The 14,691-nt window shown below is 48.2% G+C and overlaps 1 protein-coding gene across 1 annotated transcript in view; it reads left to right on the top strand.

Annotated features, from left to right (window-relative positions):
• Nucleotides 1-14,691, top strand: part of nipal3 (NIPA like domain containing 3) — an 82,194-nt gene that overhangs the window by 21,736 nt on the left and 45,767 nt on the right. The window contains exons 5-7 of the mRNA XM_080211639.1: nucleotides 5,646-5,791; nucleotides 6,891-6,987; nucleotides 10,164-10,299. Coding sequence (XP_080067765.1) covers nucleotides 5,646-5,791; nucleotides 6,891-6,987; nucleotides 10,164-10,299 — 379 coding nt within the window. The remainder of the gene's footprint in view (nucleotides 1-5,645; nucleotides 5,792-6,890; nucleotides 6,988-10,163; nucleotides 10,300-14,691) is intronic.

Genomic DNA, 14,691 nt, shown 5'->3' with positions numbered 1-14,691 from the left:
AGCAGAAGGATCTTGGGGTCCGGGTCCACAGGACTCTTAAATCGGCCTCGCAGGTGGAGGAGGTGGTCAAGAAGGCGTATGGTGTACTGGCCTTCATTAATCGAGGGATTGAGTTTAGGAGTCGGGAGGTAATGCTGGAACTTTATAAGACCCTTGTCAGGCCTCATTTGGAGTATTGTGCGCAGTTCTGGTCGCCTCACTATAGGAAAGATGTAGAAGCTATTGAAAGGGTGCAGAGGAGATTTACAAGGATGTTGCCTGGACTGGGAGGCATGCCTTATGAAGTTAGGTTGAGGGAGCTGGGACTCTTTTCCCTGGAGAGACGAAGGTTGAGAGGCGACCTGATAGAAGTTTACAAAATGTTGAGAGGAATAGATAGGATGGACTCTCAGAGGCTATTTCCCCGGTTTGAAATGGTCGCTACGAGAGGACACAGATTTAAGGTGCGGGGAGGGAGGTTCAGAAGTGATGTTAGGGGTAAGTTTTTCACTCAGAGGGTGGTGAGTGAATGGAATCGGCTGCCGTCAGTGGTGGTGGAGGCGAACTCGCTGGGGTCTTTTAAAAGACTTCTGGATGAGTATATGGGGTTTAATGAGATTGAGGGTTATAGATAGGTCTGTAGGTTGGTAGGTGATGTGGTCGGCGCAACTTGTGGGCCGAAGGGCCTGTTTGTGCTGTAGTGTTCTATGTTCTATGTTCTATGTTTAAACCAAGTTTCTCCAACCTCTCCTCATAGCTAATGCCCTCCATACCAGGCAACATCCTGATAAATCTTTTCTGTACCCTCTCCAAAGCCTCCACGTCCTTCTGGTAGTGTGGCGACCAGAATTGAACACTACATTTCAAGTGCAGCCTAACTAAGGTTCTATAAAGCTGCAACATGACTTGCCAATTTTTAAACTCAGTGCCCTGGACGATGAAGGCAAGCATGCCATGTGCTTTCTTGACTACATTCTCCATCCATGTTGCTACTTTCAATGACCTGTGTACCTGTAGACCCAGATCCCTTTGCCTATCAATACTCTTAGGGGTTCTGCAGTTTATTAAAGAACAAAGAACAACACAGCCCGGGAAACAGGTCCTTCGGCCCAACGAGCCCACGCCGCCATTTTAACATTATGAGTCCCCCCTCCACCCATGACCCTTGTCTATGCTTATGTCATTCCACTTTGAGGGAAGACTAATTTAGGGACAATTTGTTACACCGTTCAGCCTAATAGCACATCTTTGGGGTGTGGGAGGAAACCGGAGAAAACCCACGCAAGCACGGGGAGAATGCGCAAACTCCCGCAGACACTGGCCCAAATCCATGTATCTGCACAGCAAACAGTGATAGTCACTGAGCTGTCGTGTTGCCCAGCATCTGGTCCAGTTTAAGCATACACTAACGATGTGAAGTGCTAGGCTATTCTCGAAACAACCAGGAGCAGCCCTCGTACGACCCATCGTGTGTTATGCCCCTTGTTGGACAACAAGATTATGTGTACATAGATCCCTGAAAGTTGGGAATCAAGTAGATAGGGTTGTTAGGAAGGCATACGGTGTCTTGGCGTTTATTGGTAGGGGGATTGAATTTAGGAGCCGCAGCGTCATGTTGCAACTGTACAAAAGGGTTTGGTTTGGGTTAGAGGGTCATTGTTTTTTAACTGGTCGGCGCAACATCGTGGGCCGAAGGGCCTGTTCTGCGCTGTAATGTTCTATGTTCTAAGGCGGACCGAAGCACCTGTGGATTAAAAGAAAAACATCAGTATCGTCCACATCCTTATACAAACATTCAAGGGAATCCCCAAGTGAAACAACTGAGCCAGAAAATATGTTGGAAGGTCCATAGGAATCAGTTGATTCCCAGGGATGTCCCAAGGCTCCTGAACCTTATTTAAAACAGTCTCCTATATCCCTCCATCTCCATCCTGCTCATGTGCCTTTCTAAGTAACTCTTAAACAACTCCAGCGTACCTGCCTCCACCACCTTGCTTGGCAGAGCATTCCATACCCCCACTACCCTCTGTGTGAAAAACCTCCTTCTAACATTCGAATTATACCTCGCCCCCCTCACCCTAAGCCTGTGGCCCCTCATAATGTGTGTTTCCAACCTAGGAAAAAGCTTACCTCTGTTTACTCTATCTATACCCTTCATAATCTTACATACCTCTATTAGATCTCCCCTCAGTCGCCGTCTTTCAAGGGAAAACAGACCCAATTTGCTCAATCTTTCCTCATAACCCAGTCCTTCCATACCAGGCAGCATCCTGGTAAACCTCCTCTGCACTGTCTCCAGGGTCTCCACGTCTTTCCGGTAGTAAGGCGACCAGAACTGGACACTACTCCAAATGCGGCCTAACTAACATTCTATACAACTACCACATTAGACTCTAGCTCTTCTACTCTATTGTATATTTCCTGTCTATATTAGACCTTCCAAAATGCATTACCTCACATTTGTCCAGGTTAAACTCCATCTGCCATCTCTCTGCCCATGTCTTCAACTGATCTGTATCCCGCTGTATCTTCTCATGCTCCTCATCAAAAGATACAGCAGGATCTCCTTTTATGCTGCAACTATACCAGATGTTGCTGAGACCACATTTGGAATATTGTGTTCAGTTCTGGTCACCTCACTATAAGAAGGATGTGGAAGCACTGGAGAGAGTGCAGAGGAGATTTACTAGGATGCTGCCTGGTTTGGAGGGTAGGTCTTATGAGGAAAGGTTGAGGGAGCTGGGGCTTTTCTCTTTAGAGCGGAGGATGAGGAGAGGCGATTTAATAGAGGTTTATAAGATGATGAGGGGTTAGATACAGTGGACGTGCAGAGTCTATTTCCTCAGGTGGATGTAGCTGTTACTAGGGGGCATAACTATAAGGTTCATGGTGGGAGATATACGAGGGATGTCCGAGGTAGATTCTTCAATCTGAGAGTGGTTGGGGTGTGGAATACACTGCCTGCTGTGATAGTGGAGTCGGACACTTTAGGAACTTTGAAGTGGTTATTGGATAGGCACATGGAGCACTCCAGAATTATAGGGAGTGGGATAGCTTGATCTTGGATTTGGACATAGCTCGCCACAACATTGAAGGCCGAAGGGCCTGTGCTGTACTGTTCTATGTTCATCGCTATCTGCAAATCTACCAACCTTTGTGTTGTCCACAAACTTACTAATCAATCCAATTACATTTTCTCCCAAATCATTTTATATATATATATGTATACAAACCGCAAAGTTCCCAGCACTGATCCTTGAGAAACGCTATGAGTCACAGTCCACCATTCAGAAACGCACCCTTCCACTGCTACCCTCTGTCTTCTTTGACCGAGCCAGTTTTGTATCCACTTTGCCAACTCACCTCTAATCCCATGCGACTTCACCTTCTGCACCAGTCTGCCATGAGGGACCTTGTCAAAGGCCTTACTGAAGTCCATGTAGACAACATCCACTGCCCTACCCTCACCAGTTAACTTCGTCACTTTCTCGAAAAACCCGATCAAGTTAGCGAGACATGACCTCCACTTCACAAAACCATGTTGCGTCTCGTTAATATATCCACTTATTTCCAAGTGGGAGTAAATCCTTTCTTGAAGAATCCTCTCCAATAATTTCCCTACCACTGATGTAAGGCTCACCGGCCTGTAATTCCCTGAATTATTCTTGCTACTCTTCTTAAACAAAGGAACAACATTGGTTATTCTCCAATCCTCTGGGACCTCCCCTGTAAGAAATCTCGCAACACCAAGTTACATCCAACAGGTTTATTTGGTGACGTTTACTACCAAATAAACCTGTTGGACTTTAACCTGGTGTTGTGAGACTTCTTCCTGTGTTTATCCCAATCCAACGCTGGCATCTCCATATCATGACCTCCCCTGTAGCCAGTGAGGATACAAAGATTTCTCTCAAGGCCTCAGCAATTTCCTCCCTTGTCTCACTCAGTTTTCTGGGGTATATCCCATCAGACCCTGGGGACTTGTCTACCTTAATGTTTCTCAAGAACCCCAATACCACCACCTTTTTGATCTCAACATAACTCAAGCTATCTACACATCCTTCCCCAGACTCATCATTCACCAAATCCTTCTGTTTGGTGAATACTGATGCAAAGTACTCATTTAATAACTTTTCCCTGGCCTCATGCATAGATTCCCTCCCTTGTCCTTGAGTGGTCCAACTCCCTCCCTGGCTACCCTCTTGGTCTTTATATGTGTACAAAAAGCCTTGGGATTTTCCTTAATCCTGCTGGCCAATGCTTTTCCGTGACCCCTTTTAGCCCTCCTAATTCTTTGCTTAAGTTTCTTTCTACTTTCTTTGTATTCCACACTTGCTTCATGTGTTCCCGGCTTTGACAAATGCTTCCTTCTTCTCTTTGACTAGGCTCACAATATCTCTCGTTATCCAAGGTTCCCAAACTTGTCATACTTATCCTTCATCCTTACAGGAACATGCCGGTCAACTTACACTTGAAATCCTCCCACATGCCAGATGTTGATTTGCCCTCAAACATCTGCCCCCAATCTACATTCTTCAGTTCCTGCCTAATATTGTTAAAATTAGCCTTCCCCCAATTTAGCACCTTCACTTGAGGACTGCATTTATCTTTATCCATCAATACCTCAAAGCTTACTAAATTATCTACATACTGTTTCAAGAAGCCCTCCTGGATGCTCCTTACAAACTCTTCTCCATCCACACCCCTAGCACTAAGTGAGTACCAATCAATATTGGGGAAGTTAAAATCTCCCACAACAACAACCCTGATACTTTTAAACCGTGCCAAAATCTGCCTACATATCTGTACCTCAGTCTCCCTCTGGCAGTTGAGTGGCCTGAAGTAAACCCCCAACATTGTGACCACTCCCTTCCTATTCCTGAGCTCTACCCATATTGCCTCGCCGTATGAGCCTCTCTGGTTTCCTCCCATAGTACAACTGTAATATTCTCCTTAACCAGTAGTGCAACTCCCCCACCCCTTTTACATCCCCCTCTATCCCGCCTGAAAAATGTTAATATGGAATGTAGAGATAAAACTATAGTAAACAATGAAGAAGATAGTAATGGACTGAAGAGACAGCTGGAGAATGAAGTGGCAGATGAAGTTTAATAGAGGAAAGTGTGTGGTGAAAACTGTGTTTGAAGAATGAGCAGCAACAGTACAAGCCACATTGTGCAAGGTGCCAGAAAAATGAGACCTGGATTATTTTAAGGTGATCGAACAGGTTAACAAAGTTATTGCATTGATAGATCAGTGAAACTGGATCTATTCCTCTTCCAGTGGAGGAAGCTTTGATAAGGATGCTGAAAAGCATGAATGTTTTTGATGGAATGAATAAAGGAAAATGGTTTCCAGCACCTGTAAATAACCAGAGTAGAGGTGATTGGCAAAAACAGAACTAGCTGCAGCACAAGCTGACAGCATTAAGATTGAGAATTCACTGGCTGATAGAGTGCTTCAAACATCGCCTTCAATAGGAAATTGGAGAAATACCTTCAGGAGGAGGATGACAAGGATAAGGAAAGGGTAAAATCAGTGGCCAAATGGCTGCCTGTGAGCTGTATTGTGTTATGAGTTCCTTGACCCAGTAGCGCAGGTTCTGTTGTGTAAATAATTGAGAAGGAATGTACGGCCTGTTGATGGGTGTGTTTCCCAATCCAAAGGAGATTACGTGCTGTCATTTCTCGGCTGTGCTCTGACAGTGATCGGAATCTACCTGCTGGTTACATTCGCACCAAATACTCATGAGAAGATTTCTGGGAGGAACCTGCAACTGCACCTTCTGGGGCTACCATTCCTCCTATACCTGGTAAGGACTGAGAGGGAGGGGAGGGGTGGAGGAGGGGTAAAGGGAGAATGGAGGGAAGAGGAGTGGAGGGAAGGGGTGGAGGTTAAGAAGAAGAGCATGGGAACAGACGGGAGAGGAAACAGAGGAGTGGGGTTTAGAATTTGCTGAGGGGAGGAGAAGAGAGTGCAGGTGGAAGTGAGTGGTGATGGATGGGGTGGTAGTGGTAGAGTGGAGGAAAGGGGCAGAATGAGAAGGTGTAGGAAGAGGGGAGGGGTTGAGGAGTGGATGGGATGGAGGGCAGGAGGAGCAAGTGTGGTTAGAGCAGGACGAGGGGAAGAAGAGCGGGGCCAAAGGAGGTAGGATGAGTGGATGGGGTGGTGGTTGTGGGGAGGAGGTGGAAGAGAGGGGGCGGAGAGAATTGGGGGTGCAGGGAGGTAGAAGGAGGGGGATAGGGTTGAGGGTAGGAGAGGAGGAGGATGGGAAGGAGAGGTGCTGATATGGGTGGAGGGGGAGGGGAGGGTGTGTGTGGAGGGATGCAGGGGGAGGGGACTGGGTACAGTGGAGGGGAAGGGTTGCCCTTTGAAGACAAAGATGAGGAGAAATTTCTCCTCAGATGGGACTGAATCTGTGGAATTCTTTCCCGGAGAGGTTTGTGGAGACTGGGTTGTTAAAAATGTTCAAGGCTGAAAGACAGATTATCAATCAGTGAGGGTCTCAAGGGTTATGGACGTTCAACAAGAAACTGGATGATCACGTCGGATTGGTCGCACTCTCACTGAATGATGGAGCAGACTCGATGGGTGGAATGGCTTCATTGTACTCATCTCTTGTAGCAGAGTGGATGGCAGTGGTGGAAGAGGGTGGGGGGGAGAGAGGGGAAGGGGTGGGGTGATGCAGTGGGATAAGGGTAGGGGCAGGGTAAGTGTATGGGGTTTGGTAGGAGGGATAATAGGTTGGTGGGGAGGTTGCGGGTGAGGAGGGCGTGGGAGAGAAGGGGAGGGAGTAAAGGTAGCAACATGACTTGGACAAGGAGCCATGTCTCTAACAGTGTTATCAGCACTCAGTTTGCACAGTGTGATTCCAATTTAATATCACTGACCTATTCCTTTTTGTATCCTAGCTTGTGGTGATTATCATCTTCTGCCTTCTCCTGTATTTCTATAAAAGACAGAAAGCGGCCTACCTTGTAATTATCCTGTTGCTTGTGGCACTGCTAGGTAAGTTAAGGACATCTTGAGTTTTAATCCAGTTGAACTGTATTCTGTCTGCACGAGATAGTCTTTTTGTTCCTCTCAGCACCTGAGCTTCTGCAGTTGGTCAGTTCTCTTATATGGAGCCAGGTCTCTCAGCTGGACAGTACCTTCATCTACATATTTCCAACTTGAATTACTGCTTGCAAATGTACCTGTTTAGCCCTCCCTCGGTGCCCAGGAGCGACTGTTAACCCTCCTCCTCCCCCGCCCCCCCCAACCCTTCAATGGCCAGGAGCGACTGTTAAACCCCCCCGCGCTGATACCCGGGAGTGACTGTTTAATATTTAATATCTCCAGAGGCTTTGAAATTTCTTGCTATTGTTATAAAATATATATCACAGATAGCTTCTCCCAAGTTTCCCTCTAGGGTTTGGGTGGCCTGGCAATTACAATCAGCCTTAGGATAAGAAAGGTAAAGTTGCCATAGTCCCAGAGTACTTCTCATTATTCTGGGATCCCTGATCTGGAAATTGTCCAAATCCACTAAGTCATTTTGTGTATAATTAGTCATATAGATTCGAAACAACCTCATGTTTCCTTGAGTCTCCTAGAATTTACATTGCATTGCAAATCGATGGTACATTTTTTTTAGATTCAGAACTGTCAACAAAGTCATATCCTCTTATCAATAACATTCACATAAACATTTCTAACCCATTCCCATAAATACTACATCTAGATGCCTCTTAAATGTTACTAATGTACCTACTTCCATTACCACCTGTGGCAAAGCATTCCAGATACCCAACACCCTGCGTGAAAAACTTTTCCCCTACACCTTATACTTTTCCTCTGAAACTTAATCTATCCCCCTGCATCTCCGACTATTCCCCCCCACCGCAACTTGGACGTGTACCTCCCTTCTAATTGACACTTCCACCCTGGGAAAAATCCCCTGACTATCCATCCTGTCTGTACTTGTCATAATTTTGTAGACCTCTATCAGGTTTCTCCCTCAGCCCCAGTCTTTCCTGTGAAAACAATCCATTTTATTCAATCTCTCCTCATAGCCAACACCCCCGAGACCAGGCAACATCCTGGTAAACCTTTTTTAACCTCTTTCCGAAGCTTCCACATCCTTTTTGAGTAACTGCACACAATACTCCAAATGCAACCCAGCCAAGGTTTTATATAGCTGCAACGTGTTTTCCCAACTGTTGTACTTTGATGAAGGCAACCATGCCGTATGCCTTCTCACTCACCTTGGTCACCTGTGTTACCAACTTTAGGAAACCGTGGACCTGCACGTCCAGACCCTCTACGTGTTCATGTTCCTTAGGGTTCTGCTCCCTCCTCCTCCTTCCACTGCTACTTTCTGTCTTCTATAATCAAGCCAGTTCTGTATCTATCTAGCCAGCCCACCCCAAATCCCATGTGGTTTTAGTTATTGTGCAGTCTGTCATGTGGGACATTGTCAAACGCATTACTGAAGTCCACATAAACTACATCCACAACCCTTCCCTCATCAGTCACCTTTGTCACCTCTACAAAAACTCAATCAAGTTGGTGAGACATGACCTTCACGGCTAGATGTTCAACTAACAGCCTGACAGCAGAGAAGCTGGAGAGCAATGTGGATTTGGGCGAGGCTAAAGCAAAGGGGAAGTAGCAGAGGCATCTGGATGGATGCTCACAATTAGTAACAATGTAGGAGGAATCTTGTCATATAACAAGATTACTGCGTTCCTGACCAACTAATAACAGCGGGAGAGAGGTGCGTGCCAGATAGGGGGTGGGACTATGGTGTAGGGTCAGGGTGAGTCTGGGGATGGGGGGGTGGGGGTCTGTTGACTGGGGTGGGATTGTGAGGTGAGGATAGGACCAATGGGTAGAGGCTTGCAGGGACCAGGAGTTGGACCAGGGGGTGGGGGTGGGAGGCAGGGCAGGGACTGGGTGTTGGACCAGTGAGTTGTAGGGCATGGGGGGGAGGGGGGGGTGGGCGGGGGGTTGCAGGGTCCAGGGGGCAACGTGTGGGCTGGATTAGCTGCTCTGTTGTCTGTAGATTCTGCTGTCACAGTGCACAGGTGCCTAGGGAATGGATACGAATTCCAGTTGCGCAGCTCTTGGTTTGGTTGAGCTGCTGTAATGTTGCTGCTGAGTGTTCTTCACACTCTTGACTTGTGTTGGAAAGGTGGCGCACAGGTTTTGACAGGCGTCATATTTACCTAGCGTCTGATCTGCCCACTGTATATTGTTCATTGAATCATAGAATCCCACAGTGCAGAAGGAGGCCATTTGGACCATCGAGTCTGCACTGACCACAATCCCACCCAGAGCCCATCCCATAACTCCACACATCCACCCTGCTGGTCCCCCTGACATGAAGGGTCAATTTATCATGGCCAATCAACCTAACCCGCTGTGTGGGAGGAAACGAGAGCACCCAGAGTAAACCATGCAGACATGGAGAACATACAACTTCCACACAGACACCCCAGGCCGGAATTGAACCCAGATCCCTGATGCTGTGAGGCAGCCGTGCTAATCACTGTGTCACCCTGCGGAGTTACATGCAGCCTGTGTTAACCCAGTGAGATAACTATTCTAAGCTGTGTAATAGAACCCCTAAACTGCAGAGGGAGGCCATTCAGCCCAGCAAGTTTGCACCAACTCTCTGATAAAGTATGTAACCCATGCCTTCTCCCCCATCCTACCCCTGGAACTCCACAATTTACCATGGTTCATCCACCTAACTGGCACATCTTTGGAGTGTCGGAGAAAACTGAAGGAAACTCACAGAGATACGGGAAGAACATGCAAACTCCACACGGACAGTGACCTGAGGAATTGAATCCTGGTTCCTGGCACTGTGAACCAGCAGTGCTAACTAGTGTAACTATATTGGTAACTCAGAATCATAAGGATTAAAAGATAAAATCACCATAGCCCCAGATGATGATCAGTTACTCTGCCCCTTTGAGGGAGAGGGCTGACTGGCCGTGATTTAACCTGAGGATCATCACATCTCAAGCGAGGGGCAAGATTGAGATTAACCTCGAGTAACCTCACTGGTACAGGAATTAAACCCATGCTGTTACATTACTTCACAAATGAACCATCCAGCTAACTGACCCCCAAGTGTGGCTGTGTAACTGCACAGTTAGTACTCACACTGTTATTGTGTCATTTTACTCCTCCAGGGTCAGTGACTATTGTTGCAGCAAAAGGAGTCTCAGGAATGATCATTCTGTCGATCCAAGGGAACATGCAGCTGACATATCCCATATTTTATGTGATGCTTGTGTGTATGATCGCAACAGCAGTTTATCAAGCAGCGTGAGTCAATGTCTTTATTCAACATTTGATGTTACGGATTTGCCATTGGGATTTATTCACTCACTCTGATCATTCCATCGGGGTTCGGCTCCTCACTCTGATCATTCCACTGGGATTTGGTTCCCCGCGCCGAGCCGGGGCCCGTCTCCCGGGACGCCGAGCCGGGGCCCGTCTCCCGGGACGCCGAGCCGGGGCCCGTCTCCCGGGACGCCGAGCCGGGGCCCGTCTCCCGGGACGCCGAGCCGGGGCCCGTCTCCCGGGACGCCGAGCCGGGGCCCGTCTCCCGGGACGCCGAGCCGGGGCCCGTCTCCCGGGACGCCGAGCCGGGGCCCGTCTCCCGGGACGCCGAGCCGGGGCCCGTCTCCCGGGACGCCGAGCCGGGGCCCGTCTCCCGGGACGCCGAGCCGGGGCCCGTCTCCCGGGACGCCGAGCCGGGGCCCGTCTCCCGGGACGCCGAGCCGGGGCCCGTCTCCCGGGACGCCGAGCCGGGGCCCGTCTCCCGGGACGCCGAGCCGGGGCCCGTCTCCCGTGCGGTTCAGTCCTTCACCCCTGTTGAGTATTGTATATTTTGTGTGCGAGTCTTGTTGATGTCGATGCTGTTCAATCAAGCAACCAACGAGGTAATTTTTGGAAGTCTGGTTTAACCTCCTGTCCTCCCACAATTCCTCTGCCCTATTGGTTTGTGTCATTCTGATATTTATTACCTTGTGAGAGTCCCTGTCCTTACATATTTTACCCACTAATCCCTCTGACCTACACATCTCAGGACACCAAGGGGTGATTTTTAGCATGGCCAATCAACCTGCACATCTTTGGACTGTGGGAGGAAACCAGAGCACCCAGAGGAAACCCACGCAGACACGAGGAAAATGTGCAAACTTCACAGAGACAGTGACCCAAGCCGGGAATCGAACCCAGGTCCCTGGAGCTGTGAAGCAGCAGTGCTAACCACTGTGCTACCGTGCCGCCCATGCCACTTACACAGTTAATAGTAGAGCGTTGGGGAGAGTTACAGAACAAAGATGTCTAGGGGTACATGTTCATAGCTCCTTGAAAGTGGAGTCACAGGTGGACAGAATGGTAAAGAATGGTTTTATTGGTCGGAACACGGAATATAGGTGTTGGGATGTCTTGTTGAAGTTGTACAAGATATTGGTAAGGCCACATTTGGAATACTGTGTGCAATTCTGGTCACCCTATTATAGAAGGATATTGTTAAACTCGAAAGAGTGCAGAAGAGATTTCCTAGGGTGCTAAGAGATTTGGTGGTTTGAAGTAGAAGGAGAGGCTAGATAGATTGGGACTTTTTTCTTTGGAGTGTAAAAGGCTGAGGGGTGACCTTATTGAGGTCTGTAAAATAATGAGGGGCAAAGATCAGCTAGATAGTCAACATCTTTTTCCAAAGATAGTGGAGTCTAAAACTAGAGGGCATATTGTTGTTCGTCCATCGTCGTCGATGAGGTACTCAACACCATTAGTCATTTTGAGGCTGGTTGCGGTGTGTCCAAAGATGACTGGTCAGGCCAATTCGGCACGGAATGTGCTGGCACACACTGGACAGACTTGTGTAGACGCTGTAGTTGTTGCGCTGGTGGCTCTGGATTTGCGCAGCTCATGCTTAAGTTGTGCTTCAGCAATGCACCTTGCTTCGTGAGCTTGACAGCCTTTGTGGATGAGGCAGTGCCAGGTAGGGTGGTTTTGTGTCAGTGTTTCCCAGGTGGTTGTGTCAATGTCAAGGGACTTCAGGGAGGCCTTGAGTCTGTCTTTGTAACCTTTCTTTTGCCCTCCATACGAGCGTCTTTCAGCAGAGAGTTCCCCAAAAAGGAGCTGCTTGGGAATGCGCTCGTCTGACATATGGATGACATGACCTGCCCACCGGGTCTGCGCTCTCATCAGCAGTGTGTGGACTGATGGTAGACTTGCTCTAGAGAGAACTTCAGTGTCTGGTACTTTGTCTTGCCATCTGATGCGTAACATTCTGTGAAGACAAGTCATGTGGAAATGATTGAGCTGTCTTGCGTGCCTTGGATACTCAGTCCACGTTTCACAGGCATACAGGAGGGTAGTGAGTACCACGGCGCTGTAGACCTTCAGTTTTGTTGCTGGGCTGATTCCTCGACGTTCCCATACAGTGGAGCGCAGTCTACCAAAAGCAGAACTTGCCTTTGCTATTCTGCAGTTAACTTCTGTATCAATAGTCACTGCTTGGGAGAGGGTGCTGCCAAGATAAGTGAACTGGTCCACTGCCTGTAGTTTCTGCCCTTTGATTGTGATTATGGGTTCTGTGTACGGTGCATGAGGAGCAGGCTGATGCATGACTTTGGTCTTTTTAATGTTAATGGTGAGGCCGAAGTTGTCACAAACCGTGGAAAATTTGTCCATACTGATTTGCATCTTTGGCTCTGAGCCAGTGTACAGGGGGCAGTCATCGGCAAAGAGGAAGTTTCTCAGAACAGTGTTTTTCACTTCGGTAATAGCTTGAAGTCTCATCAGGTTGAAGAGCTTCCACCCACACTGTACTTGAGGCTGAATCCAGCAACACTGTCCTGGAAGGCATCATTCAGTATGGCAGTAAACGTCATGCTGAACAGTGTGGGTGCGAGCACACAGCCCTGTTTGACGCCATTGGTGACTGGGAATGCCTCAGAGGATTCTCCGCCATCCAGTACTCTGGCCATCGTGGAACTGGCGTACCATCTGAATGAATTTGGGGGGGCAGCCGAACTTTGACATGATCCTCCACAGGCCTTGTCGGCTGACAGTGTCAAAGGCTTTCACGAGGTCAACAAAGGTTGTGTAGAGCTCACGATTCTGCTCCTGACACTTCTGAAGTTGGCGCGCAGCAAAAATCATGTTAATAGTCCCATGACCTTTGCGGAAGCCACACTGTGACTCTGGAAGCAGGCCCAGCTCCAGATGAGTGACCAAACTCTTGCGAGGGTTTTTCCTGTGATGGAGAGCAGTGAGATTCCTCGGTGATTGTCACATCCTTGCCGATTGCCCTTCCTCTTGTAGAGGTGTACAATGGAAGCATCTTTAAGTCCCTGAGGAATGGATCCTTGCTTCCAAAAGGACTGGAACAACTCGGTGAGCTTCTCAATAAGTACAGGACCAGCAGATTTATAAATCTCTGCGGGTATGGCATCTGCCCTGCCCTCTCTATAATGAGAGTTGTACCATCAGGAGGGGGGAGCTCCCGAAAGATTGAGGTCCGTAGAGAGTGTTGAGGCCTTCATAGAACCGTTTCAAGTCATTTCTGTCAGCATATCCCTGCATTTCATCTGCCTTGGTGCTCAGTCAGGCATCCTGCATTTTACGCAGTTTATTCTGGACTGGTAAAAGCATTTTTCTTGGCAGCTGAAGATGGGCCGTTCTGACAGGCCTGATGAAGATGGGATTATTATTTAAAGGGTGAAAAGCTGCAGCATGCTACAGTGCAGAGGGACCTGGGGGTCCTTGTGCATGAATCGCAAAAACCCAGTCTGCAGGTGCAGCAGGTGGTCAAGAAGGTGAATGGAATGTTGGCCTTTATAGCGAGGGGGGTATAATATAAAAGCAGGGAGGTCTTGCTGCAACTGTACAGGGTACAGGTGAGGCCACAACTGAAGTACTGTGTGCAGTTTTGGTCACCGTGTTTGCAAAAGGATATATTGGCCTTGGGGGGAGTGCAGAGGAGGTTCACTGGGCTGATACTGGAGATGAGGGCATTGGACTATGAAGAGAGACTAAGTAGACTGGGTCTGTACTCGTTGGAGTTTAGAAGGCTGAGGGGGGATCTTAGAGAGATGTATAAGATAATGAAGGGGATGGATAGGGTAGAGGTAGGGAGATTCTTCCTGCTTAGAAAGGACAGTAGGACTAGAGAGCACAGCCTCAAAATAAGGGAGGGTGCAGTTTAGATCGGAGTTGAGGAGGAACTTCCTCACTCAAAGGGTAGTGAGTCTCTGGAATTCTCTGCCCATTGAAGTGGTGGAGGCTGCCTCGCTGAATATATTTAAGTCACGGGTACATAAGTTTCTGATAGACAAGGGAATTTAGATCAACCATGATCTTGTCGAATGGCGGGGCAGGCTCAAAGGGCTAGATGGCTTACTCCTGCTCCTATTTCTTATGACGATGCTTTTCAACAAGTAGAGCCTGTATCTCCTCCTCATTCTCATTGATCCATTCATGCTGCTTGCGGGTAGAGGGCCTGAGCATCTTCAGCGCAGATGAATGGACAGCATTCCTGAAGTGTTCCCAGTCGTCCTCTGCACTGCCTGCGAGGTGTAGGTCAGCAAGCTTGATTTCTAAATCTTCAGCCAGTGCTGAAGCTATGCTGGGGTTCTTTAGCTTGGCCGCATTGATTCTTTTCATAACCTTGCTTCCTTGTGGTCGCCTCTTGGGTCTGAT

The sequence above is a fragment of the Carcharhinus amblyrhynchos genome, chromosome 24 (assembly GCF_965287045.1).
Source record: "Carcharhinus amblyrhynchos chromosome 24, sCarAmb.v2.hapA, whole genome shotgun sequence".
NCBI classification, from domain to species: Eukaryota; Metazoa; Chordata; class Chondrichthyes; order Carcharhiniformes; family Carcharhinidae; genus Carcharhinus; species Carcharhinus amblyrhynchos.
Note: the sequence above shows the minus strand (reverse complement) of the source record. Positions and strands in the feature narration are given on the sequence as shown.